The sequence below is a fragment of the Miniopterus schreibersii genome (genome assembly GCF_964146895.1).
Source record: "Miniopterus schreibersii genome assembly, chromosome: 10".
NCBI lineage: Eukaryota > Metazoa > Chordata > Mammalia > Chiroptera > Miniopteridae > Miniopterus > Miniopterus schreibersii.
Window position 1 is genome coordinate 79,220,871 of NC_138110.1, and position 27,658 is coordinate 79,248,528.

The 27,658-nt window shown below is 46.6% G+C and overlaps 1 protein-coding gene across 1 annotated transcript in view; it reads right to left on the reverse strand.

Annotated features, from left to right (window-relative positions):
- Positions 1–304: 304 nt before the first annotated feature.
- The window catches only part of RTTN (rotatin), an 85,178-nt gene continuing 57,824 nt past the window's right edge, over positions 305–27,658 (reverse strand). Inside the window, exons 34-49 of the mRNA XM_081149028.1 lie at positions 26,249–26,340; positions 24,128–24,221; positions 22,252–22,444; positions 21,034–21,124; positions 19,153–19,306; positions 18,291–18,428; positions 17,614–17,831; positions 14,322–14,427; positions 13,539–13,636; positions 12,356–12,433; positions 9,724–9,850; positions 7,644–7,846; positions 5,248–5,515; positions 2,701–2,804; positions 1,643–1,712; positions 305–707 (exon numbers count right to left, since the gene is read on the reverse strand). Of these exons, the coding sequence (XP_081005154.1) occupies positions 622–707; positions 1,643–1,712; positions 2,701–2,804; positions 5,248–5,515; positions 7,644–7,846; positions 9,724–9,850; positions 12,356–12,433; positions 13,539–13,636; positions 14,322–14,427; positions 17,614–17,831; positions 18,291–18,428; positions 19,153–19,306; positions 21,034–21,124; positions 22,252–22,444; positions 24,128–24,221; positions 26,249–26,340 (2,120 nt within the window). The 3' untranslated portion in view covers positions 305–621. The remainder of the gene's footprint in view (positions 708–1,642; positions 1,713–2,700; positions 2,805–5,247; positions 5,516–7,643; positions 7,847–9,723; positions 9,851–12,355; positions 12,434–13,538; positions 13,637–14,321; positions 14,428–17,613; positions 17,832–18,290; positions 18,429–19,152; positions 19,307–21,033; positions 21,125–22,251; positions 22,445–24,127; positions 24,222–26,248; positions 26,341–27,658) is intronic.

The window sequence follows — 27,658 nt, forward strand, 5'->3', positions numbered from 1 at the left end:
GAAAGATAAAAAGAATAAAATATAACATTTACAAATCACATGGAAAGGAGTTAATATCACTAAAGACTGCAGAAAAAAGCTACTCACAAAATTACACACATTTACACACACATATCCCTTCACCAATGCATATATTCTGGACAATACAAAGGTTTGAAAGATAAGGATTTCTTTTGACAAGAATCAAATGTCATGTAAAAAAATGTTTTTTAAAAAGGAAATCAGAATACAATGCCTTCTCATTCCTAAAATGTGTATTCATGACCCTGATTAAGCCTGCAGGCAGCAATTATCAGTCAATTTTCAGTTTCTAGAAACATTTGTTTTATTAAATAACTGTTAAATAGGATTTTTACAAAGCAAGTTGCATAGAAAGATGGAAATGTTTGTGTCCCCAGCATGTTCTACGCCTTTTCTCAGTCCTCTGCTAGTCGGCTGCTCTTAACCTAGAGCAGCTGGGAGATGAAGGGACAGAGCTGGACATCACTCAGTGTCCGTCAGGAAGAAAGGCATCAGCCCTCACAGAGGGCTCCCTTGTCCTCGGGCCACAGCTGTGCACAGCTGGCTCCACGCCTGCCCACCTGTCCAGCCACCGTAGCTGCGGGCGGAGTGTCCGGGTCCTCAGGAGCAGGTCAGCTGCTGCACAAGGTTCTCAAGACACTTCAAATAATAGGCATTCAGGGGGCTTTCTTCTGGGTCTGGAAAAGCTGAGAGACATGAGAGGCTGGAGGAGCCAGCTGCCGGAACCGAGCACCAACCCAGAGCGGGCACACAGGCACAGGGTACATGAGGCAGAGCTGTACTCAGTTCTTTGGCATACTCGCATTAGGATATTCCACATTATAAAAGAATGAGGAAGTTACAGAATTTATATTTACTTTTTATTAACGGTTTAGCCAAAGAGTGAAACCAAAAGCACTGCACCTCCACAAGGGATCCATTTCCTGCCTCCCACAGGAATGCCCTGTCCTTTCCGTGCACCACCCTCCTAACACCGAAACACTGACAGTAACTGAAGTACCCAGGACCTCCAGGAGTTCATGGGCACAGCTAGAAACAAAACAAAAACAAAACACCCACGAGCCAGTTATAAAACATCAGACTATAAAAACATGGGGAAGACACGTGGTCACAGAACAACACTCATGTTACCTGCATCATTAAAGTGAAAACGCACTTTAAATGGAAGGCCCCCCACCCCCCAGTGTCCTGATCTCGTCGCAGGACTGGCCGGCACCAGGCAATGGGGTCTATTTTTGGAGACTGATTCAGCTCCCAAAGTCAGATCAGTTTTCTGTTCACAGTCAATTCTAACTGAGCCCTGTTCTTATCACTTAACACACTTGAGCACAGCCGTGGCCACCAGCAAAGTTTTGTATAAGAAAAAGATGACTTGGAGAACGATCACAGACATGTCCTAAAAAACCATCTTATTTCATCATTTTAAAAATGCCACAAAGAAAAGCACGGACCAAATGCCAGCAAACTGTACAACACTTTGACCAAAAGCTCCTCAAACATCACTGTGAAACACTGATGCAGGAAACAGTTATTTTGCTGCGAACTGTCCAAGTATTTCATTCATCACAGAATTAACTTAATCGCTTCAAGTTCAAGGGCAATCTCTCACAATGAAACTTACTTTTCTTTGCTAAGGAATATGCTTCATCCACTCTTCTTTTTATTGATGGATTTTTCAAAGTTGTTTTTGCCTGGAGATAACATGGAACAGTCCGTGAATTAGATTTGTTTCCACGTGTTTGGGATCAGGATCCGATCCTCACTGCCGTTCTGACCACAGCAGTAACCAGGACATTACAGAGTAGTAACAGAGCTGGAGAATTAGATACTAGCACAGGCCATCGTGGTGGCGCCACATCCCTCCCCGCCAACCGGTGCCTTCTCTCCTGTTCCTGTTCCTGCTCCCTCCTCCCACCCCTTCTCCCTTCGCATTCCCTCAGACCTGAAGTTTCAGATCAAGTATAGCAAATATCTACTAAGACGACAGCGTCAGATCCTGTGCTGGGCCCTGGGGACACGCTGGGAGAGGCAGAGCAGCAGCCTCGGTCCTCGTGGGCACGGACACCAGCCAGCTGGAAGATCATGCCCAGATAAGGGACAACCGCAGAGAGAGCCTGTGGGGATGGGCGTCTATGCTCACACTGTCACTCAGCCACTATTTAACTGGCCACACAGGCATTTCCCTCAGGAGTGAGATGACTGAGCTGAAAGACAGGCCAGAGGCCAGAGCGAGCAGGCGCGAGTCCCCACCGCCTGCCCCCCGGAGGCCTGTGCTGGAACCTGGGAGCTGAGCTCACTCCTAAACTCAGTGACCATGCACACCTGAGAAAGGGAGACCCCACTCTGGATAAAACTCCGTTACTTGGTTTTGTTTCAAGATGCCTTTTTCCTTGACACGTCGTTTAGCAGAAATAATCTCTAACAACATTGCACCAAGGGGCAAATCACCCTATAGTAACAGGAAAAATTCACTCAAAAGGGAGACACTTCTGGGATGAGGCGGCTGCTGAGATGAGGAGGGGAGGAGGACCTGCAGTGACGTTTCCTAGCTGTGGAGGCACCCCCGGGCCACATGCTCGCTGGGGTCTGAGCTTGCTCTGCTCGTGCCAACCCTCCTGACAGCCTGCTGCCAGAGAGGCTGGTGTCCGCCCCCGGGTGTGACAGAGACTGAACACTGACCTTCTGGTAGTTGTGAATCAGAGCCCACAGCGCGGCTGCTCCGATCCTCTGGGCACTTTGGCTCTCGCTTTCCAGACAGGCGGCTAGCATGCCAACGACTTTCTCTAATAATAAAGACATAAAAAAAGCTCAGTCCCAGACACAGCACTGTTCTTACCTTAGACTAGTCAGGTAGCCTGCTCTCCCATCAGAGTGCAGAGCTACTATTGCTAGACTATAGCGAAAAGGATCTTTCACGCCACGTAACAGTTTCCACACACAGACAGAGCAGCCAGGGCAGCAGCAGAGGCCCCATATTTTTGGCCCTAACTCAACAATGGCACATTCATTCAAGGACAACAGTGGAGAAGTAGCACTTACACAGTGAGTCGTATTAATGAGCTCTTCAATTACAGTGCACATTTTGGTGGCAGGGAAACAGGTTGCTAGTGATAAATTATAAAGACTGTTGTAGGAACATATCAATAGCATGGGCTGCTATAAAATAATGAAGGAAAACCATGAGTTAAGCCTTTTACAAAAAGACTAGACATCCTAGAGGACTGCTTGTGTGGATGTGTGTCAGAGGAAAAGTGATTTAAAGGCAGATCGACCCACGAGACAGGCCCCTTTTTTGCACAGCCAGCCAGAAGATGGAGTCAAGACCCAGAATTATCTGCAGCAGCTACTGGCTCTAGGTGAAGATGCAGGGAAGTTGGCGTCAGGGTGTCTCAGACAATGCATGAGGCCGTTTTATTACTTATTCCTACATGTTACACTGAATCACTTTTCCTCTACAGCTTGTGACTTTAAAGTCCTGAGACACTGTTCCTGGGGGCTCTATGCACTGGCCACACCCCACCTGCTGGACACATCTCATTACAGAGCAGTGTGGCCGAGGGCGAAGTCTGCCCGCTCACTGCTGATATTCCAACCACGGGGCCCCTGTATTCTAGGGGCTCAATAAATACCAGTTGGATGAAAGATTCCATAATTTAAAGCAAACAAAAATGCTGTTTCAGTGATTCTATATAGGGGTTTTAAAGAAATTTTAAAGAATTTAAAGTCTTATAGAAAAAAAAAGCAGCTGCTCCATAAAGTGAGCTCGCTCCGTGGTCCCCTGCTTCTCCTGTATCATGACCCCCATAACTAGCCTGTATCAACAGGTATCTGATCACGTCCGTCCTGGGAAGTGACCGGTAGCAGCTCATGCTCTTGGGGCATGTCATCGAACGGTGTATCCACCTGAGTATCATCAAGAGATGTTGTTACACGTGGTGCCAACACTCAGGTGCACCGCCCATGATCAGACAGGCTTATCCTAACTCCTTTCACAGTTACTAGCTCGGAAAATGCTTTAATAAAGTACACATACAGGTCAATAATGTGCTGCCCCTTCTGATAATGCAAGTGGATCGATATTTTTAAAAACACATTTTATTGTGAAATATAACATGCATACAAAATGCACGTAAACCTGAAACTAATGTTGTATATCAACCAGTTTTTTAAAAAAGCACATAAAACATTTGTAAGCCTAACAAATAGGTATGAAGTGAATTCCCACATTAACATGTAAATAACTTCAAGACTACATAGTAAGATACAGTTAAGTAATTAAGAAGTAAGGGGTTCTGAATATTTATTACTTTTCCTCTTAATGATACGATTTTAAGTACAGGGGTGTCATGCTGGGAGCCTGAAACCACCTACAGTAAGAGTATCTGCACCATGAAAATCAACAAGTGCTGCAAACCAGTTCAAAGCTGACAGACTGAGCTTCTGAGAGCCTCCTCTGCGTTTCCAGGTTCAGGAATCACCACCAGGAAACAACAGCAGCTGCACACACGCGGAGTGCAAGCATCATTCCCACCCGCTCGGGAAACTCCGTTTCATAGAGAAACACCCCAGGGAGAGATTACGTGGGAAACGTGAAGGGAAACGAGAGCATCTGCCATGAACCACACACAGTTCCAGGCCCTCTGCGTGTCTATAAACTGACTTTTACCAAAACCAGGAAAGGGGGCTCATTTCAGAGATGAGGAAGCGGGGCCAAGAAGCGCCCGTTACGCTGAGGGAGCACGTGCGTGGTGTGCGGGGTCTAGAGCCCCCCTTTTCTCCCTCTTTTCATGATGACACAACATCTCCTAATAAAACTCCCCCCCCCTACTAAGTTCATGCTCCTCATGGAAAGAGCACACGGTTACAAAAACAGGCCTTTCCATTTCTGTTTCAAATCTTTCCAACTGCTCCCAGCACTCGCCTCCCCTGCCCGCTCAGGATCTCAATCATCGATATTTACCCAGAGCTGCCGGCACACACCCAACTCCAGGTACTACAGACGAGCAGGGAGAAATCAGACAATCACCTCCTGGCCTCCATCCCCCAGCTGCTGCTTCCCTCTGTGCCGAGAACACAGCGGGGGCTGAATAAACACCTGGCAAATAACTTGCAAAACTATTTTGTGTTTCAATCTGAATGGAATATGCTATGAACCACCACACGTGTAAATGGACGTCTGTGTGTTGTGCGTGTGCATGCGTGTGATGTACAGAGTGGACTACGCACCATGGGCAAGGATCTTGGGCTTGTTGGTGGGGCTGAAGCAAATGTTATGGAAAATGAGGAGAGGCAGGCAGGGGCCGCGCCTGTGCTTGAACCTGCCCATCTCCGCCAGCAAGTCCAGGCCGCCGTCGAGCCGCAGGATCATCTGCTGCCCATCCTCTGCACAGGACACATTCAGGAGCAGCCTCAGCCAGAGAACAGTCAGGCCGCTGAGACGCTGACTCCCTCCTTTCGGCAACGTGAGAGACAGGAAGTTCTGCAAGAAGTTAGTCTGCGGGAAACAGAGAACATTACTTTCTTCCTGAGTCTGCATTCTTCTCCCAGTCCCACAGAGACCCATTAGCTAGCATTCTGCATTTTTCCCCAGCTTTAACGTTTCCTTCCTCAACCACTTCCAAATACTCCACCTACACTGTTTCCAGGTATGAGTGAACAAGCTAAGGAGAGCAAAACTGCTCAAACTTGAATTCTTAGTAATTCTTTCCTGATGGATAAAGCAGTCACGGTCAACTCCATGATTCAGGACTGATATTTCGGTTTGGGGTTGCTTCAGGCCTCCTGCGTTTACTCTTTCTGTCTGCCTTCTGGCAATTTTTCTACTCACTGAAAGCTATCCTATGGGGAGGGAAAGAATCAAAACCCACTGACGGCTGCCAGAGGGGAGGGCCGGGGGTGGGTGGAGAGGGGGAGGGACTAAGAGGCACAGCTTCCAGTTATAAAACCAGAAGGCCCCGGGGTGCAGGGTACAGCGCAGAGAGCACAGTTGGCACCATCGTAGTAACTGTACGTGACAGACGGGCCCACACTGATTCTGGCGATCACATCCTAGGTTACTTAAACGTCAAGTCACTGTGTCTAGCCCCGAAACTAACACAACGCTGCATGTCAACTACACCTTAATAAAAAATAAACTAAAAATAAATAAAAACCTTAAAATTAAAAACACCACCACCCACACCGGTCCTGAATACCAGCTAACAGTTCTGGGAGGACTGGGGATACCTGATCCTCAGAGCTACCTGTGAGCTAAACTCTGTGGTACAGACCGTGTTCTGTCCACTCCGCTGCTTCTCTTCACAGATTTCTCAGGCTAATGTCACTCTAGTAAACTTGCAGACGAGAGCGTGCGATTGCTCCAAGTGTAAGTCATTCCAACCCCCCAATAGAACCCCTTCCACAAAACCCCAGCTCACACTTCACTGTGTGAAAGGCAGTAACTTACTGTCTGGAATAATCTATATGCAGAGAGAGAGAGAGAGAGAGTGAATGAAAGTAACACATGAAGCAGCCCAGGGCAGTGTGGAGACATGGCCAGGTGCCCAGGTGACCAAGGAGCAGGAATGTGGTCACTTAACTACCATAACTGCCCAGGTCTCACCTCTCTCCCAGTTTAACAAGCTACTCGGGCTTGTTTCCTGGTTCTCCTGCACCTGAATACTGACAATGGCTCGAATCTACAAAATAAATCTAACAGTTTTACGTAAAAGGACTCAGTGTGAGGATGGGATGAGCTACAGAGATACTAGCATCGCCCCAGCTCCAAGAACTCTGGGAACCACATGCACGCTGACTGCACGCACCCTCACTCCACCTACGTCTCAGCTGTCAGCCCAAATCAGTGCTTTTTACATTCGTCCCGAGTCCCATCCAGTTAGATTCTGCAGTGACAGTGGCGACCGGGGCTGACGACAGTGGTAAAGTATATGGCAGTGCTTCAGACTGGAAATAGGCTGCGGGAGCTCCGCCTTTCTGCTGGGCCCACCGATGCTTTTTAACAGGTTCCCACACCAGGTGGAAGTGCAGAAGCATGCCATGCAGAGAGAAAGGGGGCACCTGACAATCTCACCTATGCACAGCACCAGCCACACTTCCTAACGCCTGCAGCTGAGGCAGGGAGGGAGGCTACGAGAGTGTCTGGGTTCCTACCACTGACGGCAGCAGAGAAATGACGAGGTCAACTGCACCTCACACAGTCTCATTACACCGATAGCAACAGATGCTTAATCACAGACTGAGAGCTGCAGATGCCTTAGATATTGTTTAACCTAATAATTTTTGAAATGAAGAAAGTGGATCTTAAAGAGTAAGTCTCCAGCTCAAAGCCACACCTCAGACCTGAGACTGGCATTCACACTGCACTTGGGCCTTCCTACCTTGTTTCCTGCCTGTGTGCCTGGAAACAATTTGGTCATATTCTAGTTTCTGTCACTTTTCCATGTATCGACTATCAACTCGCTTTAAAAGCAAAGTGAACTCTTAAACCTTTTTACAACCCTTTAAATTAAAATGTCTGAGAGCAGAATAAATTAACCCTGGAAGCTGAGTGTTCAACTCAGCATGTCCTTGATGGCAGGGTTGTTTTCCCACCTTTTCTGTGATGGGAAGGGTTAAGTACTCACTTTCTGAATCACTCCCTTGCAGTCATGAGACAAGGCCAGGTTTGACAGGAACATGAAGAGGGTCTGCTGGACTGCGTTGTTCTCAAGAGGCACCTGGGAGGCCAACTTCAGGATGCACAGAATCAGGGAGCTGCCGGGGGCTCCTCTGGACACAGCCGGAACAGGAAACTGTCCAGAACTTGACCAGCAAAGAGAACTGCAACCTTAAAAATAACAGCTTGTCACCCTGTCTCCTTGGTTTCGCTGCTCAGTTAGGACCGCCTCAGAGGCGAAGTGCATCAGTCTACCGAGTGACCGGCCCTGCGCCTGCGGACTGCCCATCGGCGCTGCGGCAGGTGTTGGGGTCCACGGCCAGCCCGGTGTGCTGCTGCCCTCACTGGGGGCCTCGGGACTGCACTGCAGTGCTTAAAACACTAGGTTTGTTTTACTTTAGAGAACACAAAAAGCATAACAGGCTTTTTAAACAGCTCCTCAATAAGACATCTAAGTAAACAGGAGCAGAATGGTAGAAATGGGAGGTAACTTGGTCTATTTTATGGAAGAAAAGAAAAAAAGTAGCACAATAATTCTGGAGTGGAGAACAGGACAAATGCAGCAGCCAGGGATGCTGGGTGAAGGTACCAGCTCGGGGGGGTCGGCAACTTGCTCACGGTCACGCAGCGCACAAGCAGCAAGAGCCAGCAGTGGCACCAGCTCGCTCTCTACTCCCGTGCCTTCTCAGTAAGTTACACAACCACGTGGGAGTTATCAAGGGAGAAAGGTCATCAGAGGAACTGGAACCACCTCTGACTGTCCCGCAACATAAACCAGGGTTAGTTAACGTGGGGAGGCTGAACTACGTGTAAGCAGAACAGAGGCAAACTCGTTCTGCAGGTAAACGGAATAAACACAGGGCTCCTTCAGGTTCGCACTTCACAGCAGCGTCCGAGCACCGCTGTGTCCGTGACTGCGACTCAAATCTCACCCAGGGTGCAATTCCACTGCGAAGCAAATCAGACAGAAGAAGAGTCTCTTCCTCAATTTAGTGAACTAATCACATTCTGGTAGTTAGTTACATCAATTTTAAGTATAAAGGTAATGCAGATAATAGTTTCAAATGATTGGTATTAAAGTGAATGCTTTTTGCTCAATATTTAGCAATTGATTCTCTTTTCCTCCTGACTTCCCTGGGCACTGAGGTGAGGAAGGACAGGCCAGGGAGAGGAGACAGAGATGCAACACTCCACACGTCACAGTGAGAGTGCAGAAGCCTGAGGTCTGCTTAGGTCGGTCTGTGCTGGCCACTGACAGGCTGCGTGGACTCTGGACAGGGAGGCTCCAGAGAGGGGCTGAGGCCGGTCAGACGATCAAGGAGGGAGCTCCTCTCGGCCCTGGGTGCTGACTGCATGGGCTCTGACCTGTCTGAGCTCCGGTCCTTTCTCTGTGTACCTTCTGCTACTTGGAGAGCCCAGCTGCCGAGCTGCTGAATGCTGAGAGCAGAAAGCACATGCACTTGCTGACAGCTAAACCTCACATCTGTGACCCTGAGTTTCCAACGGGAAACTGAGTCTCTTCACACCTGCTCATCTCTGCTCAAATCACCGCTACCTGTCCAGGCTCACCCTCAGCTGCTGGCTTCTAAAAACACATGGCCCATAGCAGGCCCTCAATAAAACGCCTGTCCAATGAATGAACGAAAGAGGAGGCACAGTGGTACCATCACCAAACCAACTGTACCTAGAACTACCTTTCATCATGCCAATGTCCAGCTCTCGAAGCTACAAAAGATTTAACCTTTACTGGTGTTGCTTTCACTCTCTCAATTTTCTGATTAAATTCACTTTCCCACTGATATGATCAAGCCAGTTTCTCCCTCTCTGTTCTCTAAGCTGTGTAATGACTTCTTATCTCACAAACATACAAACATACCTGTCTGCTATCAGGATACCTACAAGAAAGTGTGCCTATAACCAACACACCCCCAATAAGTAGGAAACACTTCAAAACTATGTACTGTTTTTCCAGTCCACCCCAGCAACATTACATAAGATCAGCATTTTAGTATACCGTGTCACTGAAAGGCAGTACTGGCTCCGCTTACCGTTTGGAAAATTTGCAGTATAGACACAAAGTAGCTGCAGGGCAATTTGCATCAATGAATCATCCATCAAAAGCCAAGGCCAGAGGGAGTGCAGGACTGGGACAAGGTGAGCCTCCAGAGCTGCCTCCTGTTGAGGAAAGGAAGTAAGGACAGCATTAGTCTGAATTAGGAAATGTAAAATTAAATCAAATCCAAAACAATCGTCACCAACATAAGGGGACAAAAACCAAATTTATCTCTGTTCTGATTAGGGGGAGCTGGCATTGAAGTCCCCACCCCAGGCCTGCCCTGTGAGCCTGGCCAGCATTGGGAGGTCCCTTCCTTCCACACCAGGATGGCCAGGATCTACACCTTCGGTAAGAAGTGCAGAAAAACAGCTTTGCACACACTAGGGAAGCAGGACAGTGCTATCTCACAACACTAAGCTGTAAGTGCTCTGATGTGGTTAGGAAACAGGATTTTCTGGTTAAGTAAACACTCTGATCTACTCGAGTTCTCCCTCCCGCCCTCCCCCCACCCCCTGGGTGTGAATGTGTGTGCACAGATCTGATACATGGAGAGAGAGAGAAAAAGATCAATCAGGGTGAGATTACCGGTTTTAAATCACCTGAGCATAGTAAAAGTCAGTCAAAATACCATGTTAAATCAATACATCCTTAAGTAACTTGGAGTTTAGTTTTTGTTATGAAGATCAGTTACCATTGGGAAAAATACTATAGGTAACATATAACTATTTGCAGTAAATGCAGCCATTTTAAATGAACAGGAATCAGAAGGCACTTGCGGACCTGCGGGCACACACGCGGGCGTTCCTATCAGTACACACACCCTACAGAACTCTATGCAGCGTCAGGGCAGGAGAGCGGGGAGTTGTTCCCAATGCTGCTCCCAGCCATGCCCCGTGCTCCCCTCTTCCTTGAGCTTGGACAGGACACAGCCCTATGGCTGCAGCAGGTGACCTTGCTCAGTTTCACAGCCGGGGCAGCAACGAGCAGCTCAGCTCCCTCTTCGCTCGGCATTTTGTCCACACAGCTCATCTGTGTGTCTGTCCCCTCGCCCGTCCTGCGGCAGTGAGGACCGGTGGTACCTGTGCTGGGGGCTGACACATCCACCTGTGTGTCTGTCTGGATCACAGCTGCCTGGCCCTCAGGGCCCTTGACCCATCGATTGGCTCCTTTCTTCCTGTCTCGTTAATAACTAGCCCCAATCTGATTTCCTGTTTACACTCGAGCAGTTTACAGAGAAACAAACATACATACTGACTTCCTTTAATGAAAAGCTACGTGTCCTGAACTGTAACAGTGTTCTCATGACCAAGCCTCTAGGAAGAACACCCTCGTTGCTGCCACTGCGCACCTCCTATTTAGTTTTCAGGTTCCTTCCATATATTTTCTGTCCGGATGGTGCCCGGAAGGCCACGCCCACCTCTGCAGTTACCAAGGCCTCACCTACGACTTCTTCCTTCCTTCCTCGGAGCCGTGCTAGCCTGGATCGCCTCCAAGCTCTCAGCAATCCCTTCCCACTGTTTTCTGCCTTCTCTTAATTGTATTTTCCAAGGATATGACCTGGACTTCACTCTACACTCTTGAGAAATTTCAACAATAGTCACGGCTACAAACACCATAACTTTGGGCAAACGTGTCAGACCCGAACGTGAGGCTCTCTCACTTTCGCTTGCTCTGCGCAGCACTCTTGCACCAAACTAGAGTTTGGAGCCCCTCTACCTCTCCCACCCTCATCTTGGATCGACTCCTCCCCCTCCTTCAGCCTTCACATGCCCCGCTGGGGTCTCGTCATCTCCTGCCTGGACCACTACCATCCCTGCTCTAACCTTGCCCACTGTTTAATCCATTTACCACCTCCCAGTCACTGTGACCGAGTCCCAGAATGAAACTCCTCAGTGTTACACGTATACAGAAATGGGATGGGGGAGGGTGGGTCAATCAGTGAATTACCACAAGAGTGACCAACAGCAATGGGGTGTGTCCTACACCCCGGGTAAGTTGGAGCAGAAAAAGAAATTAGGAATCTTTGCCCCATGGGACTGTATTTATACTCAAGGGTAATCTTAATATTCCCCTTTGGGTCTACTCCGTATCGACAACTTGGAAATGTAGAGATGCTCCAGCTTACATCCTTACAGGTGCTAGTGTGTCCAAGTGTGAGCACTGTGTTTATAACTGGGGCCCAAACCAGCAGCATCTACATCCACATAAGCAGGCCTGGCTGGAGCACCCCGGAGCGTCCCCTGGTCAGGAGCAATATTAATGCATCCAGTCATGACGACACCATGCAGCACAAGGGATCTGAAGTTTAATAGATGACACCTCTAATCTGAGTAAAAAGCTCATACAAGGGGGATTTCAATGAAATGTACAAATACTTAAATCCCATCAAACTACTTTGAAGTAAGTTGTCTGTCTGTCCAAGCCGCCCGAACTCCAAGTCCCAGTGATGAAGCGAAAATACAGCCATGAGCAAGAGCCGCCACCACACAAGGTGCAAAGATGCCAAGAGTACAGAGTCCAGGGACACTCAGCTGTGCATCTAAAACAAGACTTTTCCCCTTTCCCGCCCACGCTGTCTCCTAGAGAGGTTACACCACCATGGAAACCCAAGACGCACTACTTACTTTACCTTCCTTGTGTTGATAGAGGCAGTTCCTCAGGAGCTGCATGGCCAAGCCTAACTCCTTAACAGGGCCGTCCTCCTGTCCAGACAGAAGCGGGTGAGGTGTGAGCTCAGTGCAGCTTTCCCTCCCTCCTCCCCTCCGGCAGGTTACAATGCAGCCGCGCTCCGGCCCTGGCGACCATCACTCTGCAGACTGACAGATAATGTCTCTGAAAGGTGGCCGCATCTCCAGAAGTGCACCCGCCATGAAAAAGCTATTTCTGTTCTATCGAGCGTAGAGGAGCCGAGACATATAATAAGCTCCGTGCTCCATCTCAATATAGGGGAGCAGGACCTGCCTGGTTCTCAGTCATATCAGGACCAGCCGACGCTCTCCACGGTGAAGCACAGGCCTCGGCCCAGAGAGGAAAGGCAGGAACAGAAACTGAAACACTTAACTCCCTGCACCAATGACACCATTAAATATGTTCTCTCGGTTTTTGATCAAATGCAGCAGAGACTGGTTATTACATAAATCACGCTCTCCTGGCCTCAGCTATATACATACATGTATATCTACATATTTATAAATATACACATGTCCATTTGCCTGTGTGGCAAATCTTTCAAGGACAGTTATTATTCGACAGTTTTATGTGACAGCGATGGCTGTTTCACATTTACATGAATATGCCATCTGAACGTGAGTCCGGCAGACAATGCTACAGACGTTCAGACGTCTCAGAAGGCAGGCATTAATCAGAGTAACATCAGGAAGGTCAGCTCTGTACCACCTGGAGCTGGGGCAAGTGCTGGCTTTATCAATCACTAGTCACAGGGCAGTTGTCATGAGTGCGCATGGATAGTAAAAGGGAAAACATTTAGAATAGCACCTGGCATACTGAGCTGGAGTTCATGCCCAACTTACTGTGCAAGACTTTCTTTCAGCAGTGTATAAAATTATCATGCATGTTCCAAAACATTTACAACAATAAATATATAATATATGCATTTCACTTAAAGATCCTCAAATGAAAACCAAGACACGCAGTCAAAACCCCCAAATCTACATCTAATGTGGAAATCGCATTATTATCTGGCTGTGCCTTCCTTCTAAATCACTCATGTCAACCAAGTGTTGGTGTTGTTCCGAAGCACAAGGACACTAGGAGAGGGTCCCTACACACAAATTCCAGACCCGCTACCTTCTTCCTGAGCGCGGCTTTCCTCGGCCTCAGGGAATCAAGGCTCAGCTGGGCACCAATGTGCTTCATCTGCTCAATGCAGCTGTTGACCAGATCGGCTGCAAGACAAGACCAGAACTAACGGAAGGAAAAGCCATTTCCCAGTAAGTTCGCCCCACACCTATCAATCTAATTCTCAAAACCAACATTTCACTTCTGGCCAACTCCACTGTAGTGTCTTCAGTGAGAGAATAAAGAATGAGAGGGAAAGTCCACAAGAACCAAACCGTGAAAGCCCACCCCCGAATCTCAGGACATGCTGAGGAATGCATAACTCGTTTACACAGCAAATCTCAATTGAAATTCGTGGGCTTGAGGTGCTGTTACTGCCCTTCAACTCTAAGGCCTGTGTTCTCTCATTCCAGAGGAGAGACTGCAACAGCCTGGGGGAGATTCATATTAAAATACAGGACGATACAATGCTGTTATCATCACCAAACTATGTTTTTACTTTCTGGTCTGTAACATTAACACGTGCTTGTGGTCACTAACATTTAATTATTATAAAGCTGAGCAATGTTACTGTTCAAGCCTCTATACTATTTAAATATTCTCTACCGCAGGAATTATTGCACACAAAAAATCTACAATACTTTTACTTTAAAAGTAGTGCACATTTAACTATTTTTAGCAACTTTCAAAGTACAAGTTTTTTACACTGAGGCCATAAAAAATTAAAATGGACAAGCAGTAACCCTGAATTGACATATGCCACAAAAATACAAGGTGCGTGGGGCGGCCCACCTTTCAGAGCTAGCGTCTGCGCCCTCCTGCTGACAGCCAGCAGGGACAGCAGTGTGTTCGCAGCCACTCTCCTCAGGACATCGGTGGGGGGCTTCATTTCGTAGCACTGTAAAGATAACAGCACACCCGCAGTTATGTCCCCTAAATCCAGGCCACCCCCTTTCTCCCTGCCCCCTGGGCACCCCCCAGGGTTTTCATCATTGTTGTCACCCCCATGCTGTCGAGTTGCCGAGTAACCCAGACCAGTCACCCCACAGATGCCCACATGCTGGACGTGTCTGTCTGTCCCCTTGTGAAGGTTTTCACCTATCATCTGTCCTCTGTGCTCCCCACTCACTGGGTGCTCTAGCTCTAAGACTTGACTTGAGTCAGGTGCAATCTTTTGTGGTAAGATCCTCATGTGGATATAAGAACACATTTTTATTACAATTTCAAGGGGTTCACCAATTCGTGTCAGAACAAGAAGGTCCTCATTTGATTTCTAAATATGAGGTAATTCAAATTTCATAACTTGTCCTTCTACAAGTAATTTTCAGAATGATCCAGCTTTATAATATCATGATTAAAATTAAGCTTAAATGTTAATTTTACATAAAATATACTACAACATTATTACTAGCTACAACTTGATGTACAACTGGGACTTGTACTTGGCAGTGTGAACGGAGGTGCCTGCAGGAGGGGCAGCGATTCCCTGCAGGCATCTCAGTCTGTTGCCTCGTAGGCAAGTCCCTCCCTGGCCAGGGGTTAGATGTTGGATGCCAGGGTCGGGGGTCCTGACAAAGGCCACGCTGAGTGTGCCCGGGAAGAGGGGGAGGGCAGGAAGTGCTCTAGGTGATGAAAGTGTTTGCAGTAAATGCTGTAGCCAACCAGAGCACCCTGACTTGTTTATAAAGTCAGCCTTCCCAATGCCAGGATGCTGCTCTTCCACACACACCGGAACCGCAGGTATCAGTGATTCAAGGAAACCCAAACCAACCTCGCCGAAAAATCCTCCTCATCGCTCACTGCAGACCACGGCGCAATGCTCCTCTACTCTGTCCTAACCGTGCTGGGCCTTCTGACCAGCATCACGTCCTCGGGCCCTGCTGTTCACGTGAACAGGAAGGGCACGACGTATTAGGAAGCACTAAGTAACGGGTTACTATACGCACACCACACGGAGTACTTTACACATGCTGCAATTTGGAGGAAACGGGGGAAATTAGCTAGGCCTTAGGAACATCACCGAGGTGCCCTGCGGCTCATTTTCCTTGACCAAGAAAGTAACAGCAAAAGACTATAAACCAATACCTTTTATAACATCATAGAAAATCAGAGGAAGAGGACAGCATGGTAAGTGGAACAAATCCTGTGCCATTTTCCTACAGACGCTATTTAATTTGGTTCGCCATGCCCACGTGGATCCAGGTTTGTCACAAGTCTAATCTCAGTTTCTTGAAACAAAGCCCCGCCAATAAGCAAGAGAAAGTAGCTGGGAAGTAGAACAGCCCACAAGCAGGTCTCTGAATCCACCCAGCAGGACTGGCTGCAGGAGCCACGGTCCCAGCTGTGGTCAAGGCACCCAGAGCTGCTGTGTTCTGGCCTGGTCAGGGGAGGGCCCAGCTCACGGCCCTCGCTGAGGGGAGATCCAGGTGGGCCTGCGAGTGACTCAGGCTCCCTGGAATGGGCAGCGTGTTGCCAGGGCCCCACCCCAATAGAAAACAGCCCCTAGAGCCAAAGTCCAGAACTTAATAATGCTCTGGATGGGGCGGGGAGGACTTTTGTCAAGGTGTGAATCTGAGTTTTCCTGCTCATTATATTCTTTAAAGTGCAAAGTAGGGGCCAAGTGACCAAAAGGGAATGCCGGCGCTGTGACGGTGAAAGAGGGCAGTGGAGCGCTGTCCAGCGGTGGTTCTAAAGGAGGAAACACTGAGCGTGATGAGTTGGGGACTCACTGCAGGAAAGCTGTGGCCTCTCGAGAAGGAGAGACACTCAGAAGAGCTTTGAGGACTTTTCCCACTAGAGGCCCTTTCTGAAGGAGCCACTGGAGACAGAGGAGGAAACATCAGGGGACCCCTATCAGCACTCAGAGGCAACCAGAGTCTGCTGGGCAAGAGAGCAGGTCCCATGAGGAGCCCCATGACCCCTCACAGCAGGTCTGGGCTGGAAGGGTGGCCGCCCTGCCTCTGTCCGCCCGTCTGCGTTCCAGCACACTCAGGCTGCTCTGCGCACGGACATGAGGTCCTGCCGGAGGATCTGAACACAGGACGCTCACAGGCTGAAAAGAGCAAAACCCCCAAATCCTAAGCAGCAAAGGGACGGCAACCCATCGGCGGACAAGAAGCAAGTCCCCGCTGCAAGGGCAATGGGAGCAAGTCCTTGGTGTGCGTGTGCAGGGCCCACGGTCACTGCAAAGGGGGACTCTCAGTATTGGGAGATTATAACAGCTCCTAGTTGTAAAAATCATTGTGCCACTTAGGAAACACTCCAGTCGTCTTCACGGTTAACTTGCTTACAAAGTAACAATACTTTATCATGATTTTAGAATCCTTTTGATGAAACAAACATCTTAGTTCATATTTTAGGGTTGCAAGAAGTAAGTTAAAAGATGAACAGGCATCAGAGCTTCGAAGAGGGCATCTTCTCACAAGTGTGATAACCAGGCCGGCCTCCCTACACACATAACCCCCTTAAACATAGGTGGTTCGCGCATATCAATCAAAAGTCACTTAGGTGAGCGTGTTATCAAACATGTAAACTGTCTTTAAAATGGCAACACACTGTGCTTAAACCTTCCCTCCTGAAGCACCCCCAGTGGCCATGACGCTGCTGTGACAAAGGGGGGGGCATAGGTGACCAACACTCCGTTTTGAATTTTTACATCATTCTGGTCAACATCAGAGGGTGGAGCTGGACAGGGAATTGTTAATTTAACTTTACATACTCTTCTATCATTTAAATGGTCATGAATATTAATTATTTTTTAAATCAAATGATCGAAAATATTTTTACAGGACCAAAACTAAAAGTAAAGGGTTTTTTGTTGTTTTCTAATCCTTACCTGAGGACACATCTATTGATTTTAGAGAGGAGGGAAGAGAGAGGGGAGAGAGAAACATCAATGAGAGAGAAACCAATCAGTTGTTGTCTCCCTTAAGTGCCTCGCCTGGGGATCGAGCCCACAACCCACGTATGTGCCCTGAGCAGGAACTGAACCCACAAACTTGGTGTACAGAACGGTGCTCTAACCAGCTGAGCCCTCCGGCCAGGGCTGAAAGTCAAGTTTTAAAGAAATCAAGAAATCACGTACCTGAATGACGACTTCACTAAGCCGTCCCAGAGCCTTCTGGTTTTCCAGAGTTTTGTCGAGGAGCGCAGCCAGCGCTGGACCAGGACGGGAGCCTGCTCTGTCTTCATCCCGTAGATGCCGCTTTGCCTCCTCAGTCAAGAGGACGGAAAGGAACTGCAGGCCGGCCGTGCAGAGGGCCGGGCGGGTGGCCGAGCAGCCCGCACATTCGCAGACCATGTCTGGAAGAGAAGACAGTTCCACACACAGGTGCTTGAACATTCCCTCAAGATAAAAAAAGTAAATCACACTGACCTGAGTAATTTTTAGTAAAGTAAAGCAATCAGTAGCTCAAGCATCACAAGAAAAGGATCTATTTACTTTTCCTTCCCTTCTCTTTATACGAGTTCTTTTCTAAATGAATGAGTTTGTACGTGTACAGATGCACAGATACCATTCACGGTCTCTGCTAACACCCCAGCCAAGAGGATTATGTGCAGATGACGACTGACCTCTCTGGGATCTGCTGAGACCCATAGTTTCTCCAGTTCTTAACTTTTTGTTATTTCAGTGCTAATCTAAAAAAAGTTAATGTGACTATAATTATTGATTTTACAGAATACATAATTACATAAAATCGTAAACAATGATCATCTTCATGTATATGAGAAGACCCCAAGCCGGTGATGGCAGCTCCTTACCGACCACAGCCGCCCAGTGCTTGGCCAGCCCCGTCACGATGGGCAGGAGGGAGGCAGCTCCCGCTTTTCTCAACAGTGTGGCCAGTAGGTTAAATAAATGCGTCCACGTCTGATAAAACGCCGATATCAACTCTGCATCTATCAAGTTAATCAAAACATGTCAACTTATTTACAGAAAGGGAAAAAAACCTTTTAAAATACAAAATTCACCACTCATTACACTTAAAATAGAAGGTGCGTACTTGTCAAACGGAGACAAACATAACTCAGCATGAAGCATGAATTTAATTCAATTAATTTATCTTTCTCACTGCTTCTAAATCTCTCTCTCCTCCACCTTCCTACAGGCAAAAAAACACACACTCACACATCCCCTCTTACTAAAGCACACTCAAAAATAAGCAGGAGGTATGGCAAACCCAGTAAGGACTTACTGGACACACTGTAAAAACATGTCGTTTGTGCTACTTCTACAGAAGCAAAGGATCTCTGTTTTATTTCCCCCTCTAGCAGCTTTGCATAGGGATGAAAGGGGAAACAATGCACCAAGGTCAGGGCAGAGTAGAAGAGAATTTTTTGAGGGACCAGAAGAGCACTGCCCCATGAGGAAAGCTGGACAGAGAAGAGGATCTGCAGCTTTGCCTACAGATGACAATGGCCCAATGAACCTTAAGGGGTAAGGAGAGCATGTCCCTTCTCTCTACTTGGCACAGGGGAGCTGGAGGGCAGCTGCCATCTCAGGACTTCTCTGCACACACCTGTCTTCTCTGCCCTCTCCACCAGCAGTCTCTGCCAGCTTCTGTCTAACCCATCACCACGCAAACCGAGCACTTCCTCCCTACACTGAAACAGGAAAGCTTACCAAACAGATCTTTGGTGCATATGGTGAGAACTCGGAAAATGTTGGTGACGAGAGGTGTCAGAAGCTGCTCCTGAATCACAAGGCCAGGATCTACCAGTAAACAAGACTGCAAAAGCCTGGACAGAGAGGCCAGGTACTCGAGGAGAAAGGACACCTATTGGCAGAAGGAGATACAGTGAAACAAACGTATCATGTGAAAAGCCCATCTTGGGGACAAAGTACTTTACTTTTCTGTGCATTGTAAGTCACTTCTTTGTACACAGTTAATAAACATCTAATGAAGTATCAATCATAATTTTCAAAGACTATAAATGAATACACAGCCGACAGAGCATTTTTTTTCTCATAAGCATATCGTTAATGGCCACATTAACTGCCCACCAACTATAACAACACCCAACAAAGCAATATTTATAAAGCCAACTACTAAATTCCATTTACAAAAAGAAACCCTTAGAAAGGCTTATAAATATAATTTTTTAAGCAGCTGAATTGTGGAATCAATATTCTGGGTGAAGCAGAACAGGGCATTCCAAAGCCACGAAGCCTGTAATTTTGTAAAGAAAGAGAAAAATTACAAAATACTCTTCAAAGTGCACAACTGGTCCGGGGACAACAACAATGGACGAACAGCCTAATTCTTGCTATAAGTAAAATGCAAATTGTTCAACATTTGCCCCAACTACCCTTCAACGTGAAAATACTACTCTTAATTACAAAAGGAAAATTCAATCTTCCCCAATATTACCAATAAGGCCATCTCTGGAATGTTGCTTGTAATTTTATAAGTATTAACTGACAAAAACACTTTTCAAAAAAATAATTCCCTGGATATGTAAAAATTAAAGAATAAGCTGTGATATCTCATTCATCCCCAGGAAATGAGATGGTCCAACAAGTCAACTTGAGAGAGATGTTCTGAAGCCCTCTGTCCGCACATGTGTACACACACACACACACGCACACACACACTTCTTCCCCCCACGTCATTCTGAGGCCACTCACAATACTTCGTGTGACTGTCGTGAGGATTACATATATTATACAAACAAGTTCCCCACATATGTTTCTTAATGCAATTACTCCCTCATCCCACGAGTACTGGACCAGCACCTGCCACGGGGCAGGCATTGTGGCGACACTGAGGATCCAATGAAACACACAAACAGGCAAGGCCCTGCCCACGTGGGGCTCGCCATACCCCGACTCATCTGCCACTCTGCATTCACATTCTGCACCAGCCATTCCGGCTTTGTGCTTCTGGGGGAGGCCACACATACCCCGTTCCTGGGACCCTGCTCTGTCCCACAGGACTAGCTTCCTCACATACTTCAAGTCACAACTCACTGTCTGAAAGGCCTCCCTTAACCACCATATGTGGAAAACGCTACCCTCCAACTAGGACACCACTCCCTGCTCCCTGCTTTAGTTTTTCTTAGATGTCTACTGGTGACACCATCAGATCTACTGGATTTGCTCTTGATTTTTATGTTCTTAGGGAAGATGCTGGTATACAGCAGGCCCCTGAGAAGGACTTGCTGGCTAGACAGAATGGAGGCGACGCCATTATGCAGACCAGCCCCTCTCAGAGGAAACCCTGCACGGAGCAAGTGCTTAAAGACGCTGCGCATGGTGTTCCCCAGCATCAGGAGTCGAATCTAGGTCTTCAAACCCCACAGCTCTTTTCTATCATCCACAGATATCTCAGATTAAAACGTTAAGTAACCTATTTCAAAGAACCTCATCACACCACCTACAACCTGAGGGATTGTCACCCTCTTCTATGGTTAGTGCATCCATAGCAGAGTTTATGTTTCTGGCACTTGAAGCAAACAGACGTACAGACAGACACAAGACGAGAGGGAGATGTGAGATACCCACCTGAGCCTGCGTGTGCTCCACAGGGGGCGACGAAGGCAGCGGGGCCCTGAGCTCCTGAACACATGTCTCTAGAAGGGTGGCATCCGCGATACTGTCCAGGACAAAAAAAAGAAAGCCCTCCAGATGGTTAGCAGGCTTCTCATTACAGATTAGTCAGAATTTCAAGTCTGAATGTAACCTTGAGTAGAAAGGGTTTTTGTAAAGAAAGTCAGTAAATGTTTATAAAAAGCTATTTCAGAACACAGGAAAAGATCTCATCAGATGAATGCGGGAAGCAAAGAACTCCAAAGAAACATATCTAACGAAACCTTGTCAAAGCATCCCTCCTAACCTTCACAGTAACCACGGAACAGGTGTCACCAACGACACTCTGGAGGTCAGAGCTTTCCTGAGGCTGCAACATGAGTGGGCGAATGACCTCCAGTTAGCCCGTAAATTGGACTGATCTCAGTAGCTAAGGCCTTTCTTACTGTGCCATTTAACCAATAAGAAAGTCAGAAAAAGCTATGTCAGAGGCTTATTCACATCAGATAAATGAAAGAACCAAATCATGTTCCCTAAATGTTATGGGAATACTTTCTCCTAAAAAGTTCAGTCCCCCATAACTAAAGAACCCCAAATGGCCCGGCCGGGCGTGGCTCAGCGGTTGAGCGTCGACCTAGGATCCAGGCGATCAGGGTTTGATTCCCGGTCAGGGCACATGCCCGGGTTGCCGGCTTGATCCCCAGTCAAGGGCGTGCAGGAGGCAGCCAATTTCAATCTCTCTCCCTCTCCTTTCCTCTCTCTGAAATCAATAAAGATATTAAAAAAAGAAAAGAAAAAAAAAGAAACCCAAATGCGTGTTAAAATGAATTTTAACCCTTGGATGTTATTCTGATAGGACCACTCAGCGCTAAATCCCCAAACTCCTTCACTTCCAGGCAGAATGACCAAGGGATGAACTATTCCTGGACAAAGAGGGTTTAGAGCCTCTGACCTCTACAAGATCAGGATTGTTTTGAGAGGGGCCTTAAAAGTCAATATGAAAGACCAATACACAGGCGGTTTAATGGATCTAAAATAAAAGTGGTCAGGACATCTCTGGCGAAAGCAAAAACCTGCAGTCTAACGAGCTGCAAAGGATGAAGACTCATCCCAGGACATGAAGCCGTACACAGAGCCATGAGGACAGCGCGCAGGATCCACCCCCCACGTCTCTCTGGAGTACTTCTCTCTTACCCACAGAGCAGCTCAAGCAGCCGAGCCCGTCGGAAGGCAGCTGCCGTGTCCCGTGGAACGATCACGAGGAGGCTGTCGGAGAGGCTGCACAGGGCTGAGAGCAGGGGCGGGGTGACCAGGACGCACGGTCTGGGCACAGGAGCATAAAGGGAAGAGTCCTGAGGGAGCCGTGGAAACGCAGTTTCAGGCTGACCTGGGAAGGAAAACAAGCACAGGAAGCGTCACTATTGTGTTCACCTTGCACCAAGCGCTGCTCTGGTCTTGCGGCTCAGCCAGCACGAATGTGATGCTCTCCCGTGCCATTCGAGGACTGTGCGGACGCAACAAAAAGGCTCAAACACTTTTTCTGTCACCGAAGGGATCAGCAATCAGTGAGCTGTATGCATACACATTCAAAGCACAGTCCTTCCAAATCGAGTGATGAAACCGCCCCACATGTGTGCATGTGTCCACGCAGACATTCGCCGCGTTATCATGCATGGTGGCCAAGGGAAGCAAAGGCAAATAGCCACCAGCTGATGAAGGGGTAAGCAACGTGGTACAGCCAGACAGCAGGACGCCGTGTGGAAACAAAGAGGAGTGGAGGCCTGACACGCTCTTCAACATGGCTGAGCCTGGAAAATATGCTATGTGAGAGACCTTAGACACAAAGGCCAAGTGCTGTATGATTCCATGTACATGAATGTCCAAAACAGGCCAGTCTATAGAGAGGGAAAGTATATTAGCAACTGTGTGGGGCTGGGGAGGGCCGGGGAGGGGCAGTGACTGCTAATGGATACCAGGCTTCCCTGGAAGTGATGGAAATGTTCTGAAACTGCCTGTGGTGACAGCTGCACAACTCTGTGACGTACTGAGAACCAATGCACTGCACCCTAAAATGGGTGAACTGCACCGCACGTCAGTAACATCTCAATAAAGCTGTTCAAAAAGGTGACACAACACACTCAGAGATAAATATTTATGAAACCTGTTATCAAATCTGTTTCATTCTGTGTCCTTAGCTACTCAAACAATCTCAGTCTGCTCCTTTAGTTCTCAAGAGAATCAAGTATTTCCCGCAATTAAATACTTTTATGTACTGTCAACATAAAAAACTGCTAAAAGCCAACATCGGAAATTGTTTAGGAAGTTATGGAACAAATACTGAAATAAATTTCAGAGCACTGTCTTGATTAAGCAAGCATTTCTGAGTTTCAGACAGCATTTCCTGAGCAGATGCTTATGCCTCAGCGCTTGAAGTCACCTTCTCTTTAGACAGCATACTCCCGACAGGCCAGGGATTTAATGCTACGCTGTAACCTTCAAGTACAGACATATGTGTTCATGTGCGTGCATATATATTTGGAAGCATAACAGAGTCAGAAGCAGTCCCTAATGCAAAGTGTAAAGTTAATACATAGCCATTAATAAGAATAAGCCCAGGGCTACTCATCACGCACGTGTAATAACAGACTTGATGCATTTTGTGAACTTCAAAATGGAAGCACAGTCTTTGAAAACACTCGGGACCAGGTTCTCCTCCTTTCCAGGGGACGTCTGTGCGGACAGAGGTGCTTTCCGAGGAGGGAAGGAATGGTTACTAACACCCGGCCAGCCCGATGATCGGTGCTTCACTAAGGAACCGGACGGCAGTCAGACTACGTTTTGGACGGTGAGCTCCCGTGTCTTAGCTAAGAGTGTATGTGTTGTTACTTCCTGACATCCTCATTCTAATTTACCCATCAGGTTCTGCGGCATTTCATTCTGTTCTTATCCAGACATTTTGTTCTGGGACTTATTTAATTTTAGTCTTATCCAGACATTTACTTTCAAAATATCTGTCTGGACCGACTTGTCCCTTTTCTTTCTGAAAGTGGGATGTCTTCCTATAAGGTACCTGGAGCCACAAATTGGTCACACGAGGCCTCGGGGAGAGACGCAGCCGAGGGCACCGGTGGTGAAAGTCCCGCACACCCTGATGAAGGTGCCACCTGTGGGCCAGCAAGAAAACTGTTTTACTCACAACAGTCACTCGTTAATGTTGTACCTGGAAAATGAAGCACACACAGTAGATACAGAAGACAGACACCCTTAAACAGAAGGTTCATAACAAAACTACACTCGCTAGTCTAACTGGAAACGTTCTGTATTTTGAGTTATCAGTTTTTGAACAGCATTGTCTGCTTCTTATAGAACCTGTTACAGTTTATGTACATCAGTAACCCGCAGGAGTGAGGTTCTGATCTGAAGCCATGAGGACATTAAGGTCCCAATAAGGCCTGTTTTTTCTTATTACCTGAATGCTGAAAGGCTGAAATATACAACTTCACCTACAATTCACTGTGTCCTTCAGATACTTTGCATTTTCTGCTTTTTATGAGCTTCATTTATCTAGCTATTTACTTTTAGACTCCACACGTAAGAGAAATCACATGATAGTTGTGTTTCTCTGTCTGACTTCGTTCACTCAGCAATAATGCCCTCGAGGGCCCCCCTTGTCCTCGCAAATGGCAAGGTTCCCTTCTTTCTTAGGACTGAATAATATTCCACCGTGTGTATACATCCTAATTTCTTTATCCACCTAGGCACCCATGGACAGTCAGGTTGTCACCATGTCTTGCTTATTTTGTAAACGATGCTGCAATGAACATGGGGTGCCTGTATCTCTGAGTTAGTGTTTTCATTTTCTTTGGATTAATTTCTTGATCTCTTAACTCACAATAAAAGAGTTTTTCAAAGTTTGAAATGGGACCCACACACTTTAATAGTGCCTATGAAAAAATTAGAACTATTAAAAAATTGTTCTCTACTTCTCCCCATACTGTAAAAGAACTGTTTAAAAACTCAGGCAATATGCTGACATTGGGTTTCAGAATACTACATTTTTTAAAACATTAAACTTAAGTTCTGTAGAAGGCGAACACAGTGTCACCACAGGTTACAGGTGGGAAGGCAGAGTGGCCTCCTGCTCTGAAGCAGCCTGCGCTGCTGAGTCTGGCAGCTCCTGTGGGAAATGTGCCTTCTCTAGGGATGGTCACTCTTTTCCTTCCCACCAGTTATTTTCTCTGTGACAGATGAACTTCCCACACCGGACAGGTCCACCACCTGGGTGCACATACTATTTCTAGCTCGGAAGGGAAAGCATGACATCTAGTGGAGCCAGGGTAATTATTCTAATTTTCCAAGTACAGGTTCAATTTAGGACTAAAATTCAACTCTTCTGAGTCTAAAAAAATAAAAGACTCTTAAAACTGCAGCAAAAAGTCCCAGTCCCTTGAGACACTGTGTGGCTCCTATAGCTGCCTGTATAATAGCTGTTATTCTTATACTATTCTGCTCCTGGAAGCACAGGAGACAAGACTCTGCAGTCCCAGGTTCTACAAACGCAGTAACTGTTCCAAAAACACTTTACAATCGAACGAACGAACGCACTATTCCTAATTGAGAATGGCTGATCCCAATGCTTGTAAAACAAATGAAACCTAGTGTCAGTCACTACTTAGAAATACTTAGTGTGTCAAACTTTTTAGAACAGCAGCTTATGAATGAGAAGAAACAGGAAAAAAAGGCAGGCGGGCGAATATAAACTTCAGGTGTTTCACAGGATCAAGACGAGCTTGTCTGAGGCACGTGTGTAGAGGCATGCTCACCAGCACCAGCAGGAATCATTCCAGTGAGTCACCTGTCTCCAAATTGCCTTGGCCTCAAGCAAAATGTCAGGGTAATCAGCATTCTTAATTAGCTGAGATCTGTTTTCTTCTACAACTATTATAAACATGTTAAAGTTTGGTTCTATCAGAAAAGATAGGAAAGAGGGTGAAAACTCATCTAAAAGGATAATCAGTGTGGTGACAAGAGGAAGGCAGCCCCTCCTTCTGCGCAGACAGCACTTCAGGTAAATCACAGCTTTACGATCAAACAAAACTTCACACTTCCTACCAGGCTCCTCTCTCCACTGTGTAAATTCATACTGTTCAGGAGACTCTAAAAGAAGCACTTATGAATTCTTTGGAAGTACCATGGTTTCCGAGGTGGAGAGAGAGCTTGGGTCTCGGTCTTGATTGGGCATTCTGGATGGAGCCCTCCAAAACTCTAGTGAGTCGTCCAAACCTGTGACAACAGGTAAACAACGGTCAACGGAAGTCTCCAGGGTACTGTAACCATTAATGGAAAACAGTCATCCTGTGAAACCAGTCAAGACCTAAGGAAAGAGGTCCGCCTAATTTTTATTACCCTAATTAATTTATAGATAAAGCTTGTTTCACAGAAAACTTAATGCAATTAGCTGACTGTGCATTAGCTTAATCTAATGCAATTTATCAAGAACACCAGCCACCAAACTGTAATGTGTGTGAGAACCACAGGGAGCCCGCAGAAGCAGCTCTGGGTCCTCTCCCTCCCTTTCCCCAAATCAGGGCGGGCGTAAGTTTGTACTTCTAACAAACTCACAGCACATGTCAGTGTTGGTGGCTCAAGGGCCCTGCTCTGAGTGACAAAGACCCAAAGACATCCAAACAAATGGGTCACTTTCCTAACAGGGACATTTATTTAGAACGTTCAAAATGCCTTCAAATGTCGTTTTCCCAATTCCTCCAAGAAGTGAGCAGAAAAGTGATTTAGAAACTTATGCTTAAATATTTCAAGATAAAGAAACTTCATGTCTGCAATTTACCCTTAAATGTCTCAGAAAAGCATAGACATACATACGTGCATCTAAATTAATAAATTTTATTCATTCGCACACACGTATACACACACACAGCATGGGGAGCCAAGTATAATAAAATGGTAACATTTGGGAATTGTACCTTTTCCGTAAGTATGAAATTATGTCAAAATTTTTAAAAATTACTTTAAAATTAATGTTAAAATCTCATCCATTTTTATGACTAAGTCACTAAAAATTAATGTAAGACATAATTATTATTTACATATGCTAAGATTTTATACTCAGGAAATGCAAGAGAATCTACAAATAGAAAAGGTTTCAGCAAGATAGTTTGATAAATGAGTAACATGCCAAATATGAGTAACTTTTCAATACATTAGCAAAACAAATGAGAAAACTTAGTAGGAGAAGGTCTTATTCATGGTTGCCTGGGAAGAGCCTCTTAAAGTTCAAGGTGACACCAGAAGAAAGTATAAAACTTTGCTGAAGGGCATGAAGTAACTTATGAAACATTTATATGATTTCAAAAATGATTTCCATGAAGAATTTATAACATAGGAAAATGCTCCGGCGATGTTTAGTGACAGGAGGGGATACAAAAATGTACATAAACTATGAATACAATTATGTAAAACAAACAAGAGCTGCCCAGAGGAAGAAGACTGAAAGGAAACACACCTAACGCAACACAGGTAACGTCTGGGTAGTGGACCAACAAAGAAACCAGTTTCCCTGTGTATTTGTCATTGTTTTCAAATA